The 27,809-nt window shown below is 39.7% G+C and overlaps 1 protein-coding gene across 1 annotated transcript in view; it reads left to right on the top strand.

Moving 5' to 3' along the window:
• The window catches only part of PCDH15 (protocadherin related 15), a 1,310,198-nt gene that overhangs the window by 1,035,985 nt on the left and 246,404 nt on the right, over positions 1-27,809 (top strand). The window contains exons 19-20 of the mRNA XM_074958998.1: positions 11,930-12,023; positions 27,634-27,762. Of these exons, the coding sequence (XP_074815099.1) occupies positions 11,930-12,023; positions 27,634-27,762 (223 nt within the window). The remainder of the gene's footprint in view (positions 1-11,929; positions 12,024-27,633; positions 27,763-27,809) is intronic.

A 27,809-nucleotide genomic window follows, 5' to 3' on the forward strand; every position in this document is an offset into this window, starting at 1 on the left:
AAAGTAGTGTGTTGTGCTCTCATCATCATCAATCATCATCATTAGCATCTTATTATTATTATTATTATTATTATTTCTCAGTATTACTCATAGGGATATTTTGTTTTGTTTTAAACAAATACTCTTAATGACATACAAGATATTCAAGCATAAAAAGGGAAAAGCTACTGTTTAACATTTATCACCAATAAATCCTGACCACAAATCAACTCTGTAGGTTTGGGTACTCAGGTATTTTGTTTAAACCTCTGCAGAATTCCAGCATTTTAGTTGTTCGAATGCACTTGTTTTCCTTTGACTTTCCTTAAAATTTTTGCTCTGCCTGAGAGCGCTGTCTTCTGGAGGTCACCGATTGTGATGTCTTGCACTCCTGTCGTGTTCTTAAGATCTCATTCATACCCTTAAGGTTCACATCAAGTGTTCCAGTAATCACTGGGATCGTCTTTGTTCTAGTTTTCATAATAGTTTCACTTTCATAATTCAGTATCTTCTCTTCTTTTTTCATTTTTATGTTTCTGTCTGCTGATATGGAACCTCAATTCATATGGTGGTGTTTGTCTTCTTTCTACAACAACTATCTGTCCCATTTGCTTGCAAGTGACAATTGCCAGATGCCATAGAATCTTACCCTCCTCAAGCATGCTTTCAATTTGGTGGCTGTAATACTGCATGGTTCTTTTAAATGCATACTTGCCACAGAGGCTCCAGTGTAGACACTTGGTAGCCTCATTTTGTCTGTTCATATAGTCTCTCCAAGCTGGCTCCTACAGGCACCCAACACTTCAGTTTCTAGTATTTTATTTTATTTTATTTTATTTTATTACCATAGCACTTAGGAGCCCCAGTTATGGACTAGGACCCATTGCGCTAGGCATTGTACAAATATAGGATAAAAAGATACAAATATAGGACAAAAAGGCAATCCATGCTCCAGACAGCTTAGTTGCTTGGGTGATTGGCTGTGCATTCCACACAAGCAACAGCTTCTGTACCAGTTATATAGAGTCTCTGGTACAATGATAAAAGTGGCTGGGTCCTTAGAGAGGAAAAGATGTGCTTTCCTAGCCATCTTAAGATAGAAGGCAATCCACACAACTGTAATCATCTGTGTTCAAGAATAGTGAGAAGCAAAGGAGTACTTGTGGCACCTTAGAGACTAACATTGGTAGATGTGCAGGTGAACGAGCCTCTGATAGTGTGACTGATGTGATTAGGCCCTATGATGGTGTCCCCTGAATAGATATGTGGACACAGTTGGCAACGGGCTTTGTTGCAAGATAGGTCCCTGGGTTAGTGGTTCTGTTGTGTGGTGTGTGGTTGCTGGTGAGTATTTGCTTCAGGTTGAGGGGCTGTCTGTAATCAAGGACTGGCCTGTCTCCCAAGAACTGTGAGAGTGATGGGTCGTCCTTCAGGATAGGTTGTAGATCCTTGATGATGCATTGGAGAGGTTTTAGTTGGGGGCTGAAGGTGATGGCTAGTGGCGTTCTGTTATTTTCTTTGTTGGGCCTGTCCTGTAGTAGGTGACTTCTGGGTACTCTTCTGGCTCTGTCAATTTGTTTCTTCACTTCAGCAGGTGGGTATTGTAGTTCTAAGAATGCTTGATAGAGCTCTTGTAGGTGTTTGTCTCTGTCTGAGGGGTTGGAGCAAATGTGGTTGTATCGTAGAGCTTGGCTGTAGACCATGGATCATGTGGTGTGGTCTGGATGAAAGCTGGAGGCATGTAGGTAGGAATAGCAGTCAGTAGGTTTCTGGTATAGGGTGGTGTTTATGTGACCATCGCTTATTAGCACGGTAGTGTCAACCTCAGCCTGGACCAGTCCACACAAGAGATCCACTTCCTGGACACTGTATTTTCCACTGAATGCATCTGATGAAGTGAGCTGTAGCTCACGAAAGCTTATGCTCAAATAAATTTGTCTGACAATTTACCAATGTGATATATGTCATCATGTGCCAGCAATGCCCCTCTGCCATGTACATTGGTCAAACTGGACAGTCTCTACATAAAAGAATGAATGGACACAAATCAGACGTCAAGAATTATAACATTCAAAAACCAGTCGGAGAACACTTCAATCTCTTTGGTCACTCGATTACAGACCTAAAAGTTGCAATTTTTCAACAAAAAGACTTCAAAAACAGACTCCAAAGAGAGACTGCTGAATTGGAATTAATTTACAAACTGGATACAATTAACTTAGGCTTGAATAGAGACGGTGAGTGGATGGGTCATTACACAAAGTAAAACTATTTCCCCATGTTTATTCCCCTACCCCACCCCCCACTGTTCCTCAGACGTTCTTGTCAACTGCTGGAAATGGCCCACCTTGATTATCACTACAGAAAGCTCCGCCCCCCGCTCTCCTGCTGGTAATAGCTCATCTTAAGTGATCACTCTGGTTACAGTGTGTATGGTAACACCCATTGTTTCATGTTCTCTATGTATATAAATCTCCCCACTGTATTTTCCACTGCATGCATCCGATGAAGTGAGCTGTAGCTCACGAAAGCTTATGCTCAAATAAATTTGTTAGTCTCTAAGGTGCCACAAGTATTCCTTTTCTTTTTGCGAATACAGACTAACACGGCTGCTACTCTGAAAAGAATAGTGAGGACTCCAGTATGGCCACTACGTTTTTCCATCTTTCATGGTGTGTGGTCTGTTGTTAGAGTATTGTCAAGTTTCTTGAAGAATATCCCCCTTTGTACCATCGTGACTTCTGACTTTTCTGGACTGAGTATGAGCTAAGTTCTCTTTGTCGATCCACTAATTTTTTCTCGGCATTGAGACATCTTGTTCAGAAAATGGATTGGTGGTGAGGAAACATATAGTTAGTGTTATCTACATGTTCTTGGCATAGGAGTGGCATCTCACAGCCTCTTATAGATATTCATAGATTTTAAGGCCAGAATCATTATCACCTAGTCTGACCTCCTTCATAACATAGGCCACATCACCCACTAATTCAGTGAAACCAGATTGATTGATATAGAATCTATCTTTTAGAAAGGACATCCAATCTTGATTTGTTCTGCCAAGTCAAATGCTATTTGATTGTAGTGGAGTACGAGCACAATATAGGAATAGCAGCATGTCCTTGCGATTGTTCCAATAATCTTTTTATTGTTCCAGGAATTTACATTAGATACTTTTCTTAAGAACCCAGATGCACTTAGGGCCCAAGCTAAAGACCATTGAAATTACTTGAAAGACTCCCATTTATTTTAAATGGAGAAGGATGAGGCCCTTAAATGGGAAGCTTTTTCATATGTTTCAATTTACGTAATTGTGTGGAAGCTTGAAAGCTTGTTTCTCACACCAACAGAAGTTGGTCCAGTAAAAGACATTACCTCACCCCGTTTGTCTCTCTAATCTAGGTAATTGTTACAGAGTGTGAGTAGCCTAAGACTGACTCACCACTATGTGCCCTTTGGAAGAATCCCCACCTGGGGTAAATTGATGAGGTAATAGTTTAAGTACTAAGTGATCAGCTAATTAATTGGATGATTCTGCTTATCAACTGGAAACAGTTGAAAGAGAGACAGTGTGAGACAGAAGGGAGTAAAGAAAGCTGGAAAGAAGGGTTAGGGTACGTCTACACTGGCAAAGTTACAGCACCGGCAGTTAAAGCGCCAGTCAGAGAGTGCAGAAGAAAAACTGCTGTTGTGTGTTCACACGGACAGCTGCCTGTGCAATAATGAGTCCACACTTGCGGCACTTGCAGCGCTATTCAAATTAGTGCACTCTGGGCAGCTATCGCACAGAGCACCTCTTTCTCTTTTGTCTCTAAGATTTGTGGGAAGGCGGAGGGGGTCGCAGGGCATCCTGTGTCCAATCCCAACGATGCATTGCTTTGCATCCCAGCAATCCCTGTGCTTCCATCCACATTTGGCGCCATCTTTCAACGGTTTGTGTACTGCGTGCCCTGCCTCTTTCGGGCTGCAGGAATGGATCCCGAACTGTGGACCAGTATGCTGCTCGCTCTGACCGACACGTCACGAGTGGCAGTGGAGTTATTCCTTACACTGCAAAGGCAAAAGGAGTGCGACATTGATCTCACCACAAGTAGTAGCTACGACACAAGATTGCTTGTGGCATTCACGGAGGTGCTGACCATAGTGGAACGCAGCTTTTAGGCTCAGGAAACAAGCACTGAGTGGTGGGATCACATCTGGGATGATGAGCAGTGGCTGCAGAACTTTCACATGAGGAAAGCCACATTCATGATGAGCTCGCCCCAGCCCTGTGGCACAAGGACATGAGAATGAGAACTGCCCTGTCGCTGGAGAAGTGTGTGACGATTGCACTGTGGAAGCTAGCTACTCCAGACTGCTACAGATCTGTAGCTAATCAGTTAGGAGTGGGAAAGCCGACTGTTGGAGTTGTGTTGATGGAAGTGTGCTGGACCATTAATCACATCCTGCTCCAAGAGACCATGACTCTGGGCAATGTGCATGACATTTTGGATGGCTTTGCACTCATGGGCTTCCCTAACTGCGGAGGAGCGATAGCTGGCACACACATTCAGATTCTGGCACCAGACCACATAGTCAAAGAGTACATTATTCGCAAGGCGTATTTCTCAATGGTTCTCCAGGCACTTGTGGATCACCGTGGGTGTTTCACAGACATTAACACAGGCTGGTCTGGAAAGGTGCATGACACACACATCTTTCAGAACACTGGCTTGTTCAAGAAGCTGCAAGCAGGGACTTTCTTCCCGGACCAGAAGGTCACAATTGGGGAAGTCGAAATGCCCATTGTGATCCTGGGAGACCTCGCCTACCCCATGAAGCCATACATGGGGCAACTTGACCGCAGCAAGGAGTGGTTCAACAACAAGCTGAGCAAGTGTAGAATGACTGTTGAGTGTGCATTTGGCGGTTTAAAAGCCCGCTGGTGATGCCTGTATGGGAAGCTAGACATGGCCAATGATAATATTCCTATGCTTATAGCCGCTGGCTGTACACTCCATAATATTTGTGAAGGGAAGGGTGAAAGCTTCACTCAGGGCTGGACTGTAGAGGCTCAGTGGCTGGAGGCTGAGTTTGAACAGCCAGAGACCAGGGCTATTAGAGGGGTGCAGCACAGGGCCATAAGGAACAGGGATGCCTTGAGGCAGCAATTTGAAGCTGAAAGCCACTAATATTTGTTGTTATGCTTGGGAGTGCAGTGCTTGTAATACTAGGAGGTGATTGGTGCACATGATGCAAGAAGGAGCCTTAACATAATTGTATGTTGCTTTGCAGTGCTCTTTTTGCTTTCACTTAATAGAATAAAGATTGCTTTCAGACAAACACAATTCTTTTATTAAAACACAACAACTGGAGGAGACAGTCAAACAAAGAAATTCATCAGCAGGTAGGGGGTTGGGGGATGGGGGAAGGGAAGGTCTCAAGAGGAGGAGGTGTCCCGAGATGGCTTCAGATGTGTGTGTGTCCAGAGATCATACCTAACCTTCTCCTTTGGAGTACGATGCAGCGGGTGCTGTACTTCAGCAGGTCCAAACTGAAGAGGGATGGGTGTTGAGTGCAGTGGGTAGTGGGAGTCCACACTGCTGGACTGGGAAGAGAGAGGAATGGAATGCTGCGGGTAGAAAGTGGAGCCAGGAGGTGGATAACAGTGTGCTGGCAATGTGGAGGGGGGAGGGGTGGCGCATGGGAAAGAGGGCTGCAGGGGAGGGGCGGGTGCGGAGCTGCTCAGTTTGAAGAGCTAGTATCGCCCGGAGCATGTCCACTTGGCACTCCATAACATTTAAGAGCCACTCCGTGGCTTCTTTCTGGTGTGCCGCGTTCTCCTTTCGGTCCCTCTTCTCACTGTCCCACCACTCCTTCAATTCCTGTTTCTCGGCGGCGGAGTGCATCATAACCTCAAGGAGAAAGTCCTCCTTAGTTGTCCTTGGCCGCTTTCTAATTCTGGGCAGCCTTTCTGCCACTGATAACAAAGAGGGAGGCTGGGCTCCCAAGGTCATCTCTGTGAAGTTTAAATGCAACATTTTACAGAAGCAGTATTGTTTGCAACACAGACAACACTGATTCAGTGCTTTAAAACACAGTACTCACACACCTGTCACTAACTGGCTGATCCCAGGCAAGGACACATGAGCCACAAGACCCCTAAAATGGTGAGTAGCCGCAGGAGCAGGGTAAATCACTCTTCCTGGACCCTCATGTACACTGGGCATGTGGCTCTTGGGTAGAGCCAGCACTGTAGCAGGGGCCTGATAATCATTCCTGTCCTCACACTTTCCGCAGGAGGTGATCGTTATGTAACATATCTTGCTGCTGAGGGTGAGCAGGGAATCAAGGGAGGGTCTTCTCCAAACCTGCAGCTTCCGCCCTGGCCTCTATGCGGCTCACCTGTGTGCAGCAGTGGTGCTCTCTCCCATACCCCTTAATGGCAAAGTGGTAAGGGAAAATTACCATTAATGGGGCAAGAAACAAAGCAGCTCTGCCGAGGAACCTGAGGCAGCAGATTGCCCAGTATCTTCTTGAGAGTTTCCTGGAGATCTCTGAAGGAGATTCCCATGAAGTGAGGGAGTCTATCAACAGCCTGTTCTGCCACTCAGACTAGGCAAGCAGTGGGAGACAAGCCTGCTTTCTCCAACCCTCCTGCCCCCAACAACTCGCTTCAGCAATTCCCAAAATCAGATCCACTTACCAGGGGCCTCCTCTCCTGTTTGTGCGTCACCAAGATCCGACAGCTGTGACTGGCTAGGCTCTTCTGGGGTAGAAAAGAGCTCCTGACTGCATGCATCACTGGCCTATGAGTCATCCTCTGCCTCTGAGTCCCCCTGCCCCTCTTCATCCATGCCTCTATGCCTTTTGACTGGTTTTTTTTGAGCACTACAACTGCACATTTCTAAACACTAAGTGGCTTGGCAGTGCGTACACCTCGGGAGTTACAGCACAGAAAGCTGCTGTACTGCGCAGAAATTTGCCAGAGTAGGCAGGGCCTTAGAGAAGCCCAGGATCTCACAGAGGAGCGATCTTTTCTCTTCTGTTCTGCATGTTTGCAATAGGTAAAGATTTGAGGGAAATACCTAGTTATGCTGGGGGGAAAAATATTTATAAAGCACATTATAAATAAAACACCTAGTGTTGAACTTGCAACTGGAATACATAAGGATTGTTTGCAGTGAGAATCCAGGGTGAGGGAACCCCATTCTGTGACTCCAGAAGTGGTCGAGTCCCTTAGTGCTATATCAATTAACCCTTTTTTAACTGTGTACAGTATATCTCCTTTAGCATTCACATCACTAACTGGATAATGCCTCATTCTAAAGACTGACATAGTAGCCTTTTTAATTAAGCTTCAGTTCTGACTCCTCTGACAAAATCTGAATCTTATCTGAGGTAATTAGGAACTTCATTAGCTCCCCATGAAAAGTGATGAATATTTGACTAAAGCCCGAGGAATGATAATGGAATACATGAAACAGAAATGCAGACAGTCCATTTGACCCTGAGTACAACACAATATCTCATAATTAAACCATTTCTTCAAGTATGTTCAGTTAGCTACATAGCTTATCTAGAAAAGACTTATTACAAATGTTAGAGGGATAAGAAGAGACTGCTTGGAATAGGTTTCAGAGTAGCAGCCGTGTTAGTCTGTATCCGCAAAAAGAACAGGAGTACATGGGGCCCCTTAGAGACTAACAAATTTATTTGAGCATAAGCTTTCGTGGGCTACAGCCCACTTCATCGGATGCATGCAGTGGAAAATACAGTAGGATGATTTTATATACACAGAGAACATGAAATAATGGGTGTTATCATACACACTATAACGAGAGTGATCAGTTAAGGTGAGCTATTACCAGCAAGAGAGAGAAAAAAAAAACTTTTGTAGTGATAATCAGGATGGGCCATTTCCAGCAGTTGACAAGAACATGTGAGGAACAGTGGGGGGCATAAACAGGGGAAATAGGTTTACTTTGTGTAATGACACATCCACACCTAGTCTTTATTCAAGCCTAATTTAATGGTGTCTAGTTTGCAAATTAATTCCAATTTAGCAGGCTCTCGTTGGAGTCTGTTTTTAAGTATTTTTGTTGTAATATTGCGACTCTTAGGTGTGTAATCGAGTGACCAGAGAGACTGAAGTGTTCTCCGACTGGTTTTTGAATGTTATAATTCTTGACGTCTGATTTGTGTCCAGTTATTCTTTTACGTAGAGACTGTCTGGTTTGGTCAATGTACATGGCAGAGGGCTGTAGCCCATGAAAGCTTATGCTCAAATAAATTTGTTAATCTCTAAGGTGCCACAAGTACTCCTGTTCTTTTTACTTGGAATAGGGCAGTATGGTGCACACAGGAATTGAAAAAAGCAAAACAGCGTATGTTTTCCTGTTCATCTTAAGTCTAAAATTCACAGGTGATAAATGAGCCTGCAGCTGCAGTGTACTGTTATTGGAGCACTATTTCTTGTGGAGATTTTATCTGTAACAAGTATACTTTTCCTTCAGAGCCCAATCATGAAATGTATTATAACAGGTTACCTGTACTAACATTTTATCACAATAAAAACACAAATTTCTTAATAGGAAGCATTCATGTTGAACATGAGCAGAACATGCAAATCCAGTTTCCTTCTGTTTAGATTTTATTAGAGTGTTCTTAAACCTTTATTTTAAACTTTTTATTACATTGAGATGATTGCTAATTCATTACAAGGGGCAGTTGGGGATATGTGTACTATTTAAAAGCAGGAAGTGGTTTTCTCTTTTGTGCCTATTAATAGACATCTGACCTTTTTAAAATATTGGAAGGGGGCAAATTGCCATCCCGGGATATTCACTGCTATTTCCACTTTTCTGATTTATCAAATATTGAAATAAAAATTTTAGGTTAAAAGTTAAATGGTCTTTAATAAGATTAATGTAATTACTAATTGAGTGGCCCCATGCAGAGAACAGTGCGTGAGATTAGAGAAGTGGAAGTAAGATATAGAGTATTAATGCATGTTCCCCCTAGTTGTTTAGTAAAATTCTGGAAATAAGTTATTGCTGAGTCAATCTGATTTGATGTTCTTTCCGTCTCTGAAACACGCTACTAGAGACATTCATGCACCTTAGCATTTGGGGGGGGGGGGTTTGTAGCCATGAGTGACATGATTTAACACCTTTCTCAGATTCCCCCTATCATAATGATTGAGACTGGATATTATCTGAGAAGTCAGTCACTTGATCTTAGGGAAGAGCTCCTAATACCTCCCACTTATTCTTATTCCACTGAACCATATTAGTATTCACTTAAAAGTGTGTGCTTGCCCTACCCAGCTGACCAAAGATAGAGCACTGGCATAACAGACTTTAGTGTTCACCACCAAAGATGTTGGGGAGCTTCCTACTCTGACCTGCTCCTTTCTGATAATAAAGAGGAGTACTCTTGAAGAGTGAAATGTCAGAAGAAGAGGTTCTGGAGCAAATTTATAATATAAAAACCCAGATTATGTAAATCCAAGAGGTCTGTTGGAGTTTAACTATGAACTGGCTGAGCAACTAATAAAAATGTACAATATCTCTTTAAAAACAATAAACAGGGGATTACGAGTAGCAAATGTTATACCCGTATTTTCAATAGGCTCTAAGAATGATACAGTTAATTATATACTATGAGCCTTACATCTGTACCTGGCAAACTGGTTGAAATAATCAATAAAAACAGAATAACAAAACACTTGGAGGATCACAATATGATAGGGTCTAACCAGCATAGCTTCTGAAAAGGAAAACTAATCTCTCATAATTATCAAATGTGCCAAAAAAAATAGTGGATAAAGAAGACCTGGTAGACATTTATTTAGATTCCAAAAGGCCTCTGACAAGTTCCTGCACAAGAGATACTCAAGAAGCTAACCAGTCGTAAGGTGAGAGGCAAAATATTGTCATGGATCAAAAACAGGCTTGGAGATAGAAAACAAACAATAGGAGTAATGGTCAATTTTCATAACAGAAAATGGTTAACAGTGGGGTTCCTGAAAGTTGTTTAATATATTTATTAATTATCAGGAAAGTGGAAGGGGGTGGAGGGGTTGTAGTGAGGTAGCAAAATTTGCAGATAACACAAAATTATTTAAGTTAGGACAGGAGAGGACTGAGAGATTCAGAGAGATCTAGACAACCTCGGCGAATGGGCAACATGACGGTGAAGGCAATGCATGATGGAAGGGAAAAACAAAACTACTAATTAATCTTACAGGGTTCTGAATTAACTCTTCCAACTCAGGAAAGGGACCTGGATGTCATTACAGATAGCTTAGTGAAGACTTCTGCTCGCTGTGGTCAAAAAAGCTAACAAGATATTAGGTTGCATAAGGGTGGGATGATTAATATTATTACCACCTTTATATAAATCAATATGGTGGCCTCATCTGGAATGCTATGTGCAATACTGTTCACCTCATCTTAAAATTGATATTGCTATATTAGGGGGAGTTCAAAGAAGGGTGATGAGAATGATCAAAGACATGGAATAACTTGCATATGGAGAGAGAGCCTGGGATTGTTTACCTTAGAAATAAATGAATAAAAGGGGACATGATAAACATCTACAAAATAATGTATGGAACAGGGAAGGTAGATGGGGAATGTCTGTCTCTTCTCCCTGTTTCATAAGAGAAGAACCAGGGGACATTCAATGAAGTTAAAAGGTGGGAAATTCAAAACTGATAAAAGGAAATACTTGTTCCCACAATATGTAATTAAATTGTGGAACACACTGGCACATTCTCACTGAGACCAAGAATTTGCCAAGATTCAGGAAGGGATTAGATCTTTATATGGTTAGCAAGGGTATCCAGAGTCGTCGTCATTAAATATGACAAAAAATTGTGGAAGGGATATTAAACATGATGCTTCAGAGTTTAAGACAGTTTCTAACTATTAAATATCAAGCTGAGACCAAATGTGGGGGACAGATTACTACACATCTGCCTGCTGTGGTGCTCTTACCTACGTCTAAAACACTGGGTGCTAGCCACTGTCAGAGGCAGGATACTGGACTAGATTTATCTTAGGTCTGATCCTTTATGGCAGTTCTTACAGACTGTGGGAAAGCTATGAGAAAAATACAGAGTTCCTTGGGGAAGCTCCAGCTGTATCACCCAAGGTGAAATAGAAATGAGCCTTCCTACAAAATGAGGATCATCACTACTAGATAAAGACCAATAATAACTGCTAGTTTTGTGATTGTTATGAGTGTTAGTCCACAGTGAGAATCTGTTTTTGTTCCTTGACACCACAAAGCAGTTCAAGAAGTTAGTCAGACTCCTGACCATGGAGATCTGGGACAAATCCTACTCTGCTTTATTTGTCTTTGCTATTTACATCAATTTTTATTTTGTATTGTTTTGGAACAGCACGAGTTCTTTCATGGCCTAAATGCAGTAGGTTGATTTATTCTCCTTTACACACCACCTACACTGGTGATAATCTTTTATTACTAGGGAATACAGTACCCATACTGGTGAGCACTGAAAAAGAATTGACTCTATGCACACTCATTCAGTACACTTATGCAAAGAATGGAAAAGAAGACTTTTCTGTAAAATGTTCAAGGGACATGAATCTTTGTGAGAGACATTCCCTAGTTTAATACAAATACTGTAATCTAAATGCTTTTCTGTCAGGGCTATCAGAAATCTGCTGTGATGAATATAAGGCATGAAATTCTCTCTTGTGGTTTATGACAGCAGTACAAACCCCTTGAATGAATGACAGTCTTGCATTCAGTCTGGGACTATCTATTGTATAATCCTATACATCATCAGGTCACTACTTTAGTCATAAATTATACATGTATGAAACCATAAAGCATTCAAAATAGGCTCATTGTTTTACAAGTATTTACCCATCCAAAGCCTTCACGCAGTTATGATATATCCTAAAAGCTTATATAATTTAATGTTTTGTTTTATTACTAGTTCTGGACTTCTTGCCTTAGGAAAGCCCTTGGACAGAGAAAGCACTGATCGCTACATTTTGATGGTTACAGCCTCGGATGGCAGACCAGATGGGGTGAGTTTCTATTGAGAGTTTAAGAAAGTGTTTAGTTATCAGCCCAGGAGTGTTGGGAGCTGGGAGTAATACAACCATAGAATCTTTTATCTGGGTCTTGAATGAATAGATCTATGACTTGCAGCAATTTCCCTGTAGGCAAAAAAGGTTTGTGCGGGTACCTCCCATGCACCACTTTGAAAACGTACCACTTTTAGACACTAAAACAAAAATGATTGTGCCAGCTCACTTTTGACCTTTCTTTGTTCTGCAATATCAAGAATAAATACAATAAATGCAACTGTTTGAGACATCCAGCTGTGTGGGATCTTGTGACCATTCAATTTCCCTGATACTTGGAGTCCAGTCTCCCTGCCTGCCTCCTTCTGCACACCATTTTGGAAGAGGTCCCTTTTATTGTATGCAGCCATATTCTGTGTCATTTTCTCTGTCCTATTAAATGTGTTACTCAATCTTAGTTCAGAATTTGCACATGGCAAATGCTGTCCTGGTTCAATTTTTGTAAGTATTTATGGAAATCAATTTGCACAAGTGTTTGCCAATCTTTTTATGAACTATAACAGGCATTTTTCTTTTACTTGGAAGTGTAGCAGGAAATTTTGCAACTTATCCATTAGGAGTTTTTGGCTTCTTTTTTCTGCGTGTTCTGCCAGAGGCAGTTTGACACTTGACATTGTGTCGAGAAGTTAGATTAATCTATCTCTCATTACTTTCTAATGATTTTTTTAAATTACCTATTGTTATTCCTCTTCCCTTAAGCTCTGTCTGCTTGTGTATTCTTAGCTTCTGCGGTCTTCAGAGTGGGGATCATCCATCTTTAGTGTTTGGAAAGCACCTTGCACATAGTTCAGTATATAATAAATAAATAATTTTGTTGAATTACAGGCTGTTCATTTCGGGTTTCTGAACCACTTTTTTTCAGAACCTTAACTAAAGAAGTAGAAGAAAATCATTTTACCTCTCTTAAAATGAATTTGAAGCAGTTCATCTAGTATATTTTGGTACATTTAATGAAACTAATATGGTTCTTAAATAATAATACTACCCACACAAAAGCTTCATTAACTCGGAGTACATCTACACTGCTCACTTCACTGCTACCCCGTCTCTCTCCCAGCATGGGTATCAATAGGAGTGTAGACAGTGAGGCACTGCCTAAGTGAGTAAAGATATGCCTGAATCCTTAGGGTATGTACCTACATGGCTCTCTACTTGGCCAAGCCATGTGTTCCCATCTACACTGCTAAAAATAGCAGTGTAGTGTTCCTCTGCCAGTGCCAGAGCCTTTCACTGCCATGTGCAGCTACACACCATAGTGTACATATACCTAGGTTTGCACTGTGGCGTGTAGCAATACGTACCCCACATGCTGCCGCAAATGGTGTGAAGTATAGACGTAAATTCAGAGTGAAGGTCCATCAAGTACAGTTCCTGACAATAAGACAAATATTAAAAAAGGAGGAAATCATATGATAAAGTAACACTCACACCTAACACAAGTCTCTGAGCATTAGCCCACTCTAATTGTGAACCCACACCAGCACACAGTAACACCACATTCTCTTTTAGTTGAACAATCCGGTTACCTTCAATGTGTATATCAAAGAGCTGAACATCACATTTTATATTTATACAGATATCTGTATCTAAAATGTGCTTATCCTTATAAGTAGAAAACTGGATGAGGTCGTAGTGGGTGTGGAAATATTAGTTGGCACTGAAGGGGCACTCATCAAAGAAAGGTCAGAAGACAAAGGTCATTCTTAAAGTCTGCAGCAAACTCAAGATGAAACTTTCCCATGCTACAGTCTTAAGAGATGCACAAGAGTGGAATAATTCTTTTGCAGATCCTTCATGATGGAAAGAGAAAAATGGAAGAGAAATGGTTAAAAGTACCTTGGCTGAGAGGTTTTTTTTCCGCACCTGCTAGAAGTGCAGCACAGAATGGCTCATCCTTGCGGGAGGAGAGGCAAAATATGACGTAGTCATTTTTGCACCCTCCCCATTCTGTACACCTCTAGGAACCAGTGAAATTCCCAGAGTGAAGTAGAGCAACCAAGGGCTGCTCTACATTATGGCACCCCACCCTCGAGACTGACTATGGGCTGGTTCTCAGCAGTAAAAAAATCCCTGTAATGCTGAGTGCTATTAGGATCCTCCTGCTTTCAGCTGTTGGCACATCTCCTATGTTGGAGCTTACAACCCTTTCATATAGGGGAATCCCGTGGCTGTCCTACACAGTTTTCTGCTTGGGGTGAATTCTCCCCAGGGTAGTTAGTTTTTACAGCACCATAGCAATATACAGAAGCCATAACAAGACCCAGCATCTCAGCGCTCCTCTTAATAGTCTACATAAAATAGTCTTAAAGTAATTATTGTCTTAATACTTTAATTTTCTTGACACTTTGAACCCTCCTCCATCCTTTAATCTCTATGCACTCAGTTGCTTTTCCAGTGGTCATTTTCATCTCTTACTTTCTATAGAAAAAACTAAATCTGGAGAGTTACAGAACTCCTATTATGGTTTTGATTATAGAAAGACTGTAGTGTGCTGCTGGAATAATATCCAGGCCTCATAATGATAGTTGAAAATATTTTCCTCCTTTTTTTCACCTTAAGACCCATCCCTCCTTGCTTTTTGCCCACCCAGACATCTCTTAATTCAACTTTTAAAGTAAAATCTCATGTTATAGCAGCCCAGCCACTTCTGAAGTGCTGCTGAGTGTAGCAGCTGGGCTGGAGTTGAATGAAATGTGACTTTTTTCCCCTTTGAAGTTAAATTGCCTAAAGTGCTGCAAAGGAGCCATTTTATGTATCCCCCAGCCCTGCCTCCAAGCTCTACAGGCATCTGGGCTGATGTATAGCTTCTCTTTCACATAAAAAGTAACTGACTTTCCTTTATGTGTGAAACGTCATCGATGCCCAGTTATCTATGCAGCTTGATGGCGAAGGTGGGCAGTTTCCTTCAGAGAACAGGTGCCATTATGTCATATGTGAAGAAACTTCACTGTCATGAAATGATCTAGTGATAAAACTGATGATGACATTCCTGTGTGGTGTGGGGTTTTACACAAAGGGAAAACATCACCCAAAGTCCCAGCTGGGCCGTCAAATACTTGGTGTTCATAGACCTGTTCTAATGTCAACCAAAAATATTCAGCGGTCCTTTGCAGTTGGGTCAGATATTTTAAATGCAAGGTGGAGTGGGGAGTCCACAAGTGAAAACTCATTGACTCACATGGTGGTGTCCTTTTAATCATATTGACTATTAGAGGTAGGAAACCAGTGGTTCCTTTTTACGAATGAGGATTACCGCAGTTTTTCTTCTAACTGTTCCACCTTAGACTTTGTTACAGAGGTATATTCTTTTTTGGAAAAACACTGGTGTGGTGTTACTTATGAAGAGGAACAATATAGTGGGAGGAAGGCTTGTTGCAAGTCCCTAAACATTGTTTAAAGAATAAAACTACTGATTACATATTTTAACAACATTAGCAGGCATAATAATCTGATTTGTTTCCATCCAGCAATATGCTACTTGAAATTAAATGAATTAAGTAGATTCAAATATACATGGAAAAGCTTACCTTTTACATTTAATGCAAAATGTGCTTTAAGATTTAACATACAGAGGAAGGAAAATTACTTTTGTTTTCCATAAAAAAAAATTCTTCTCCTTAATTTGTAACATGGATATTTGGCTTTGGGACATTTTGCACTCCCATTGTTCAGAGTAAATATTAGGAACAATGGTTGAATAATCACATTAAAATTTAAGTCATATTATTCCATTCAGGGTTTCCAAGAAAAGAACACAGACATTTGGGAAATACGTGAGAACTCCTATTCAGAGTAGAACAAGCAAACACTTTTATATTTTCTTTCATTTATACATATTTTGGCAGTTTCAAAGTTGATTGAATTCAATGTGGCTTCAACAACTGAATGCACTGGACAGTGTTCTGTACCATGCCCTAGTTACTTCAGTTTGACTGACATTTTCAGCTTAACTGTCTTGTGAATGAGAACTTCAACTGCTGTTAGTCAGTTTTTAAGAACTTTGACTTCTTCTCGTCCAGTTTCTATATAATGTATAAAATAGTTGCCTTCATAAAATGACACTTTGTATACAGGTGCTCTCCGTTTACTGGGAGTTGTTTGAAAAGATAGCCTAAGTAATATTGCTTGTTGAGTTTACAAATATATAAAATGGACTGTAAAACAGTTCAATTTAAGAGTTTTTCAAGTTCTATAGAGTTGCCTGCATTTCAGAAATACAATTTAATCAATGAGTAATGGGAGTAAACATTGATAGAAAACTCTTATATTGTTGTTTTTAACGTATTCACCCAGTGTAATATGTCATAAGCTGTAGAATCATTTTAAACACTACTACTAGAATATCGTAGTATTCATGGAAATTGATCAGCAGTGCACAGGTTTTCAACTGACTTCTGATAACTTCAAAAAGCAATACTGCTTTCCATTTTGCTGCACAGCATGTGTGACATCACTTAATCACTGGGGTCCTTCTTATACTTTAAAATGCTCTTGATTGTTTGAAATACTCAGGCATGCTTTCCAAGCTATATTAATTCTGGTTTACAGTACTAGAGGTTTTGCATGGTTTTTGTGCTGGCCTTGAAGTAACATAACCCATCACCTGTCCCTGAAATGCCACAATACAAAGAGTTGAAAATATGTAGAGGACTTATAGCCAGTTATTGCTTCCCCAGTTATGAGGCTTAGACAGAACAATGACAGAACAATGACAAGTGAAAGGAAAAATCTGTCAAGTTCAAGTTACATTGACAAACTTTGATATTTTCAGGTAAGATTGCCATTAGGTGCCAGTAGGATTTAGAGAGTGACCACCTTCAAGCAGGGTGGCTTTTGTCCAGCTGACTGAATTAAGGGAGCGGTGCCTTACTGGGGTGGAGGGGGAGGGCGGGAAGAGGGAGAGAGCAGAAACTATTGCAAAAGCAGAGGAGTCAGTGTGGTTGCTGACTCATCCCCTGGAGAACCAGAACTGCAAAAGGCAACCTTGGGCAGTGAAGCCCCCATTTTACATGGACTAAGCTGAGGCAGCACCCAACCTCCCTCCCCTTTAGGTTGTGAAAGGCCACGTTTGGTCAAGACCTGCTTTGGGCATTGCACTAGCTGCCCCTTTTCAGGGGGGCTGGGAAGGAATTTTTCCATCACCACAAGATTGGCCTAGGTAGCATGGGTTGGTTTTTTTCAACCTTTCCAACAGGAGGTTCGGGGAGGGCTTTGTTGATGTGTGGCATAGGCGCCGACCTCCTCTCTACCCCTCTGACCCAGGCCCCTCCCTCATTCCACCTCTTCCCCCAAACCCCCACCCCAGCTATTCCCGCCCTCTCTCTGCCCCCAGCCTTGCCCCCACTCCATCCCTTCTGCTAAGGATGCACCAAGACCCCGCCTCTTTCTGCCCCCTCTGCATGCTGCGGAGCAGCTGATCCGCAGCCGGTGGGAGGCACTGGGAGGGAGGGGGATAAGTTGATGAGTGGGCTGCCAGCGGGAGGGAGACTCTGAAGGGTGGTTGGGGGAGAGTGTGGCTGTCGGTGAGTGGTAAGCACCCACTATTTTTTTCCCCTGGGTGCTCCAGGGCTGAAGGGATGGTAAGGTTCCAGCAATAGATTGGCTGTGGGACCTGGATAGAAAAGTGGTGTGTAGTGGTGGGTGAGATTCTGTGGCTTGCGTTGTGCAGGAGGTCAGATTAGATGATCATAATGGTCCCTTCTGACCTAAATATCTATGAAAAAGAGGAGGAGCTGGTGGAAGCCCCAGGTAATTATTGAATGAACATGGGGTTACCTCCATTGTATATGCTGGGTAGTCCCAGACATTTAATAATAAATTTGCAGCCTGATTAAAACCATATCAGGTGTCTCCTGTCCTTCTTTCGGTATAGCTGGACAAGCAAAGTACGCTGAATTTTTGTAAGAAGAAAGCAATTCTATTCTGTGCTATTTAAGAACTTAAAACAACAATGTGTGTATGTTTCTTCATTTGTGTGTGAGACTAGACTATGTAGTGTACTGCAGGATCATTTACTGCTCTTTGTATTTAAGGAACAGAAAGGTGAAGGTGTTTGTTGTGGTTTTGGAAGTAACTTACAGAAGACATAAAGCAATAATTAATACAAAATTTAGGAGTGGAAAGTGGAAATTAGGTGCTGTACTCTTGACTACAGAGCACAAGAAAATGGTGTTGGTAGAAGGTCCTGTCTATTTTTCACCGCAGTGTCCTTCCAGAACGTCCAGTGTCTTAAAATCAATATCTGTTCATCTTACAATACCATTGAAGGGCTGTCACAAACTGTTAATGAAAACTGTAAAATACTGTGATGTGAAATGGAATGTTTTTGCAGTATACTTCTCTTTCTTAATGCATCTTATCCTTGGCCGAAACAAATCAACACCACTTTTAGTGCAGAAAAAAAATTCAGTCCCTGGACTATATATGATAAATTACATTATCCAAATTATGCTTCAGTGTTTGACTTCGTAGAAAAGTCTATTATTAATTTCAACTATTTATCTACTAACATATGTAAATTAATATTATACATATATGGCAATAATTAGGTGCTAGTAGATTTGTGTAATTTAGACTTGTGTTTGACTTCCTAGAAAAGTCTATTAATTTCAACTATTTATCTACGAACATATTTAAACTAATATTATACATATATGGCAATAACTAGGTGCTAGTAGATTTGTGTAATTTAGACACTTAAGGATTTTCTTCCTTCTTTAATATGCTTGGGAGAAAGTCAGTGTTTAACAAAATTACAACAACAATATAATTTCTATTAATTCTATAAGCATTATCTGCATCACTCGATAATATATGAGATCCCTAGAGTTACTTTAATGTACTTGTTTATCTTTCAGTGGATATAAAATTGAGACATTTTACACATAGTGTAGCTTATATCTGTTCAGAAATATGTAACCAGCTTTTTTAAAATCAGTTAAATATGATCAAAATATTTTGGGTTTCTGTGGAATTGTGTTTGGCTTTTAGGACCTCAATAATGTTATCCTTTATAAATTAATGACATTCCTATGATTGTATTACCCCAATATTTCATTATTCAGTAATGTTCTTCTAAGGGTCATCGAAAGAGTTAATGTTGTAATTTAATTTGATAACCATATATTGGAGCATACTGTCATCATTACTCTACATTGTTATACTTCATCTGTATATTTTTTTCTTATAAAAATTACTTACATGTCTTCTGTCTGGCCTATTCAAAAGGAGCAAGAGACAATATTTTGAGGGAAGTTTTAGAAAAAATGTGATATCTGAGAAATAGAATATGACCATTTTTATGCACAAGAGTACAGAATTAAAATTTTGTGTGCTAGTTAACATTGGCTTTTCCTGACTTTTGAATACAGCTTGAAGTTTGCATTTACCTAGTTTTTTGTTTTTGATCAATCAGTACAGTGGAAATGTGTTTAGTTAAATGTATTAAAGGGAACTTTATAGGCAGACAAATAATTCTCTACTTTCTCAATACAAAGAACTCAAAAAGTTTTATTTTTACCAATAGGACCCCAATTAAGGAAAGCAAATGTGGCCTATAATTTTTCTATTGTGCAGCATATGGGAAAGTCCTTGACATTTCCTATTGTGATTGTATAGGAAAAGCACCTGTGAACCTCAGTTTGCATCTGTACAATCCTTTAAAAATCAGGATTTTTGACTGAAACCAAGAACGTTTACCCATGCTTGTGAAACTCATTGTCTCCTGGGGCTGACAAGGATAATCCAGTATATACAAAAAGAACAAGGAGTCCTTGTGGCACCTTAGAGACTAACAAATTTATTTGGGCATAAGCTTTCTTGGGCTAAAACCCACTTCATCAGATGCATGGAGTAGAAAATACAGTCGGAAGATATATATATATATATATATATATATATATATATATATATATATACAGAGAACAAGAAAAGATGGGGGTTGCCTTACCAACTCTAACAAGACAAATCAATTAAAGTGGGCTATTATCAGCAGAAGGATAATCACTTTTATAGTGGTAATCAGGATGGCCCATGTCAAAAAGTTGACAAGAAGGTGTGAGTAACAGTAGTGGGAAACATTAGCATGGGGAAATAACTTTCAGTTTGTGTAATGACCCATCCACTCCCAGTCTTTATTCACGCCTAATTTGATGGTGTCCAGTTTGCAAATTAATTCCAGTTCTGCAGTTTCTTGTTGGAGTCTGTTTTTGAAGGTTTTTTGTTGAAGAATTGCCACTTTTAGGTCTGTAATTGAGTGTCCAGGGAGATTGAAGTGTTCTCCCTGTGGTTTTTGAATGTTATAATTCTTGACGTTTGATTTGTGTCCATTTATTCTTTTTGCGTAGAGACTGTCTGGTTTGGCCAATGCACATGGCAGAGGGGCATTGCTGGCACATATCACCCAAGCCCATAGTTTTATCAGACATCACATGAAAGAAACCAGGGAGTTGACATTAAAATTTAAAATGTACTGCAGGATAGCATAACACATAATAAAAGTTTCAGAGGGTTTATGTTCTTCAGGAAAGTTTTGGTTTTGATTGTCAAAGAAAAATATAATGGTTTATGTAAGTCATTTTTTAAAAAAAATTGACTGACTGAAATTGAGCGTACACTGTTATATTCATTTTTTTAAATGTATTTGGAAAGACATCTGTTGGGCTAATGTTAAGGTGGGGAAATGTTCTGCATCCAGTAACATTTTTGTAACTCAAAAATACCTTTATTTCACTAAAATAGTGTTTGCAAACTGTTAACAAAAACTGCCATGTATTTTATATCTCTCATGAGTCCTAGATGGGCCTGGAAAAGATAAGCTGGTTTCATGTTTTGCTGCCACAAGTTTCTCTGTGGTTTAAGAGTTTAGGGCTAGAACCACCTCTTTGGTATATGCCCCTATAATGTTTCTCTTTAGTGACGCATGCCTTCCAGGTTAGATCTTGCTGACTATCAGTAACCCTCTGTACTTTTATAACCGGTGCACATTCACTGGTTCTAAACAAACAGAAGGTGTTTTCATCTAGCTCATAGTAAATTGGTGATGGAAGGGGGCTCTCCACTGTTCCTGCTCCTGAATATAGGTGTAAACTGCATCTTTAAAAGTGTTTAGGGTAAGGGCACATGGTGTGAGAATACATGAAGCCTGCAGCAGCACTGATGGGGACACCAACAAGATAGTAAAATGTTAGTGAGAAAAGATACACTCCCCACTCTTCTCCCCAGGGTTATACCTATGCTCTGCTAGTCACCCTTCACTGTGAGTTATACCATTTTGGCATAAACACATGCATCAGGAACCAAGATCCATGTACCACAGCCCTTTTCCCTGTTAACACACCAGTTTCTGAGCCTACAATACCTATAAAGATATTAGATTCTCATTAGCAATGAATTGTATTTATTGTGTAAATGTGAGTCTTCAAGGACTTACCCTCCTGGAGTAACTAACTTATACTAATGTAACAATTTCCATTCCATTTTACCCCATTAATAAATATTCTATGTTGGTTCTTATCACTTTGCTCACCTTAATATATGAGCACCTGAATTTGTCCCAACTGATTAAAAATAGCTATTATTTTGTATATTTAAGCCACAACATAAATATAGTTTTCTTAAGTTTAATAGAGAAAAATCCTGCCATGTAGATCATAAACATTTTTTACAGATTCTTTTTCAATCAAATAAGGCCTGGACTTTTTGCTCATATCTTATTACTTACCAACTCATTTGTATTTTAGGATGATAGTCTTTGTCTTAGATTTTGTCTAAATTAATAAACTTGTTTTTCAGCAAAGCTAAGAATATTCACTTTCCTATGGCAAGCAAAATGCTCATCAGTTCCCAGTTTCCAATTAAATGGCAGGGTACAAATAAATAAAGTGACATTTTCTTTGTATTTATCTTCTATTCTTTAACATTTATGAGAGCCTTGCACACTTAGAGCAAAAGATATTTGAGGAGTCTATTTAAATATTGTGTTTATTGCTTAGAGGTGAATTATGGATATAAGAACTATTTCAGTTGGCTTAATAAAGCTATAAATTGCAGATGTTCATCTTTTGTTAGACTTATATTTATTATATGTGTGAAGAACCCATTGATTGCTTCAGCAACAAAAAGGAAGTGCCCAATCCTTTTGAGAAGTCACACTATTGCTGGCTTTTCATGTTACACATTCCAATGATAACTTTAACTCTGACCTATAAAACATTTAAAAAAAAATCAGTGTTGGTACTTACATAGACATTATGAAAAGTTGAAAAACTTACATGCAGATATCATAGCATGGGATTTGCATTACTCACATTACTCACATCATAAAATGGGATCCGCATTGCTCACATTACTCACATCATAGCATGGGATCTGCATTACTCACATCCTCCTAACATAGTCACCTAGCACCGCTGTAGAAAATGCATCAGGACATACATAGAAATAATAGTAAATTGTATTTTCTTCCCTGGTCTCTCTAATCCTGATTCAGTAAAGTGCTTAAATAGGTGTGTAAATCCATCCTTATTTAGGAAACCCACTTAAGCATATGCTTATGTCCCTTTGACTTCAACGGTAATTAAGCACACACTTTATGTTAAGCGCAGGCTTAAATGCTTTTTTTAATTGGAGTCTCTGCTTCCATAGAGACTCCTGCTTTAGTGGTGAACAGTGCTATTTTTTTGCATTTTGTATTTTTAAATACCCCATGCACAAGATAGTGGCTTGTACTCTTTCCCTATCAAATGATGAAATGTAACTTTTTTGGATTATGAACAGAGAGGAATGCACAAAACATTGCAGGTTCTGATGATATTTCTGAGTCTTGAATTGATGTGCTTCAGACTTTGCATGAAAATTCTCATTCATTCTGAGTATTAACTCTAAATGTTGGGAAGCACATAGATTAGGCTTGATTTTGATCAGTTATTAGGAGATTCAAATGAGGCCTTCAAATGAAACTCTAATTGCAATCTTACATATCCAGCTCACCTACAATGGGAAAAACTGAGAATCAAGTGGAGAGGTCAAACAGCAATGTTGTAGGGTGCTGAGCTGGGGAGGTTTCAGAAGTGGTGGAGACAGCTGAAGGGTGAGTAAGCAAGTGAGAACATGACTCTGTTCCTGATTCATGAGGCTCTGAGATGTATGATTCAGCAATTTTTTTCACTAACAAGACAAGAAAGACTGCCGTAAAAGAGTAAACAGGCATCTACTCCTAATTGGATACACTGAACCCATGTGTTTCTTTCAGTATTGATTTTGTTCCTTTTGTTTTATAAGGCAAGAATAACTCTCACAGTTCTCATATTCACCAGAATTTTCTCTGATGAAGGTAGCAGAATAGAAGAGTGTTTAAAGAATCTCCATCACTGTGCCTGTGTGGTAGAGGCTTCTTTGTTAGAAGAATGTCCTCATTATGCAAAAAGTGAATCATGGCTTACGTGACTTTCAGAGCAATCACAGCACTGGCACCTGCAGTAGGAAATCAGTGATGTGAAATATGATGGAGCTGAATGACCATACATGAAACTGAGCTGCATGCAACTGGCAGTAAAAAGGAAGGTTTCCCTCACAGTGTACGCATTTACCCTCTTCCCACCCCACCAAAAAAGTGTACTCTAAAATGTGGGCCTTCCCTCATATTAACTGTTGTGCCAGGTGATTACTCTTGTGGCTGTTGCAAGGCCATGTGACCCACAGTTTACTTGCTGGCTCTATTTTCTGCTTCACTGATAGGCTAAAAATAGGCACCGTAATTCACCCTAGTTGCTTACTGAAGGATATTTTAGGATATATACCTGTCACACTTTTGCTGTGGGTGCTAGTCATGACACTGTTGCTCTGGAGCCCCTTATTGGAATACACACACACACACACGCTTTATTAAACAATCGTTTGAGTGTGGCAGTTACCAAGGTGAACTAATGGCAGAATCATCAATGGATGTTACATGCATCCCAGAGGAAACCAATATAGTTAACTGAGTTGCAGACCATCTACAGGGGTCACATCATGTCCTTATTGGGGTGAAAAATAGCACCTATTAACACTGTATGTCCATTATTAACATTGCAAAAACGATAATGCAATCGGATGAAGTTGATAGAGGTTTGTGAGTCTAGAGGAGAAAACTAGAGAATTCCAAAGGGTTCTTTTGTCGTGCATCAGAAATGCTAGAGAAGTTGACAGCAAAACAGGGGGACGGGGAACAAACAAATGCCTCTTGGATATGTATTTTTTTATAGTATCTCTGGTTGCACCGCTCAGTGAATTAATTTACTTCTAATGGTTCACTAAGTTGTGACTACTGTAGAAATTATGATAGCTCTATTTAAAAATGTTAGTACTGGCTCAAGAGCACATTTGAGCACCATGGAAGTTTTAAATAAGACAAACAAAAAAAGTTTATGTGCTTTTTGGTAAATTTTGGATTAATTTTGATTATCTAATTAGGGCCTCAAAATCAATACAATGTTCAGGCTATTTTAAAAGATCATGTTTTCTCCTCCCAGACCAAGATGAATGTTGAACAGTATAGTGCGTCTATGACAGGATGATTTATTATGACATTGATGCAAATACAGGAACATAGGAATTGACAGACTGGATCAGAGTCAAGGTGCATGTAGTTCAGTATCGTGTCTCCAACCGTGGCCAATACCAGATACTTCAGAGAGAAGTGCAATTATCAGTTGAGGAGTCATTTACAACCCATATTAGGTCTCATTCTCATCTCTAATACCGATTGGTGTTAGCCCTGAACTATGAGGCTTAATGACCTTTCCACAACATTTTTATTACCTGTGTATTCTATACGTCCATATAAATGTCCAAATTGTTTTAGAATCTTAAGTTCTTGGTCTCAATGACTTCCTGTGGCAGTGACTTCACAGTTCCGTTATACATAGTTTGGAAAAAAGTATTTCCTTTTATCGTTTTAGAATTTCCCTCCTTTTAATTTCATTGACTGTCCCCTTGTTCTTGTCTTATGAGACTGCGAGGACGGGTGCTTCCAATCTACCTTCCCGATAGTATTCAATATTATATGTACTTTTATCTCGTCCCTTCTTATTCATCTTCTTTCTAAGGTAAATAATCCTAATCTTTTCCATTTCTCTTCCTATGAGTATTGTTCCATGTGCATGATCATTCTCATCCTTCTCTTAACCTCCTGTAGTTCAGCAATATCACATATATAATTACATAATAACTTGCCAAAAACAGCATCAGCCCTGCAACAATATGTATCGCAAGGCACACTCAAGGTGAAAATAAAAGCAATGATGGGAAGTTAAGATCTAGGTTCTAAAATGAGCCCTGTCTGATCTTATGATGATCCAGTAGCCCTTGATCTCTTTGCCAGTTATCTCTAAGGTGAAGAGGTCAGGTTCCCAGTAAACCTCTTCAGATATCTCGGAGGTGGCAGTAAACTCATTCCCTTCCCCCATATTACCATACAGATTGAGGGAAGGTCTGCTTTACCCTGTTGTATTTTGTTGGGCATCTTGTCCCTTTCTCACTCACAAGTTTCTCTTTTTTCTTGCTTTTCACTGATAATTGTCCATTTCCCTCTCGGGTATGTCTCCTCCCTTCCTCTTTATTCCCAACCCTCACTCCCGAGGCTAATCCCTGCGCTGTAAGAATTCCTGAGATTTATTGCAAGTTCCCCTCATATCAAAATTGAACTTGGGTTGAAGAATGACACAAAATTCCACCCCTCCCTTGAGTGGCTGAATGCTGAAGGAAAGTGTTTTGTTCCCTCATATGTGCCTTTCTTGAATTATACCAGCATTCAGATGGATCTGTAAGCAAATCAGAACAACAATTTTACTTTCATAAACTTGATTCCAAAGCAATTAGACAAAATGTGTTTTGGCTGCTGAGTAACAAATATAAATGTTCTAAATGATGCACTAGGTTGACTCACTATTGACAGCATCATGAAAGCAACAAGTACATTGTAGAAACATTCCATTAAAGTTTCTTTGTAACAGAAAAAAAATCTCTCAAACTGACAGCTGTTTATTTTCTGATGTCTATGATTTCCATGTCATATTTTCTCAGTTTACTAAATCCAAGAGATTGTATTTCTCTTCATTGTGCAGAATCAGATTAGCTTATTAAAATCCATTTGAATTCAGTATGCTTTGTGTATCATGTACAGCAAATGTTCTGGAGCCTTCTTACTGTTGATAATGATTTTGTACATATTTAAAAAAAGAGCTTGAGCTTCCTAAAATAAGTTAAATATAGGAATGACAAGTTTCAGAAATAAATAGTAATCAACTGAGCAAAAAGCAAGTACAAGAAGCTAGTTAATTGCACCATTGTTTTTCATATATTTTTAAAAATACTTCATATGTTTATAAGTATGTAGTATATTGTGTCAAAACATGACAAATTTATGACTGAGTATTGATTACTTGTTAAAGCAACATAAATATAACAAGATCTGAATAATAAACTCCATCAACAAAGCCAGCACTGGAGTTTCAGCCTCACCCTGCTCTCAACCCAGACCCCTATTGGACAAATTAAAAAGATGACCTTTGCAGCCTGACCTAAAGGTTAACAAACCTGGGAGAACTGATTTCCAAAGGAATAGGTCCTAGTCTCAAGCCAGGGTGTAAATCTATAGTGCACAAGGTTTGACACAGTAACTTGCCATGTGGACACTGCTACAGTAAAGTGAAAGTCTTGCAGTGCAGCATGGCGTAGCAGTGACCACGTGGGAATTGACTGCGTGGCAGATTTGTGCACGGTAAATTCACATGTTGACATGAATAAAGCTCAGTAACTCAGTGTGTAGATAAGTGTAAAGCCAACAGAACCCAGTTGGCGGCGGGCAGGATTGAACCAAGGACCTCTGGAGCTTAGTGCATGAGCCTCTACCGCATGAGCTAAAAGCCAACTGCCTTTTAACTAGGGCTGTAGAGCAGACTCATTTTTATCTCTCTCTTAAAGTGGTCTCAGTGCGACTAGATGGGACAGAACACCACATCCAGAAGGTATGTGGGTTACACAAGCAGTTAGACAGGGTAGGTCACAGGTGAACTTATATTAATGATTACATTTTTAAAGATTAAAATTTTCTGTGGACTGCTGAGTATGTAACAAGTCTTTGAACAGATTACAGTTAAACTAAATTCTACGTCCTGGAATTCGTACATGAAACAGAACAATTAGTTTTATGGGTTTTAACAAGAATTTGGTCAAGGGTCAAAACTAGCTATTTCTGCCAGAAAACGTGGTGTTTCATGATGAAATACAAGGAAGGAAGAAAATCACAAATGTTCATGTTTCCTAAAGGTACATGAAATGGATCCATAGTCTTTGCTTTCACACACCCTCCATTCACCCAAAAGCTGACAAACAAAAGGCAAAACTGACTAATGCTTGACTTGTCACAGACCAGGGAAAGAGTGATATTTTTAATCTGTTTCGCTGACAGTGTTTAGTGCTTTTTCATAGCACAACTCTAATCATACATAGCAGAATGACATCATGTAAAGTGCAAATATTTGGCTTACTATTTTGTCTTTCCCTGCAGACCTCAACTGCCACGGTTAATGTGGTGGTGACTGATGTAAATGACAATGGACCAGTCTTTGATCCCTTTCTACCTAAAAATCTATCTGTACACGAAGAGGAAGTGAATGCTTTTGTCGGGCAAGTGAGGGTAAGTTAATCACGGTGTGCCTGAAGATCACAGTAAAAATGTGAATT

Source organism: Natator depressus, chromosome 7 (genome assembly GCF_965152275.1).
Source record: "Natator depressus isolate rNatDep1 chromosome 7, rNatDep2.hap1, whole genome shotgun sequence".
Taxonomy (NCBI): domain Eukaryota; kingdom Metazoa; phylum Chordata; order Testudines; family Cheloniidae; genus Natator; species Natator depressus.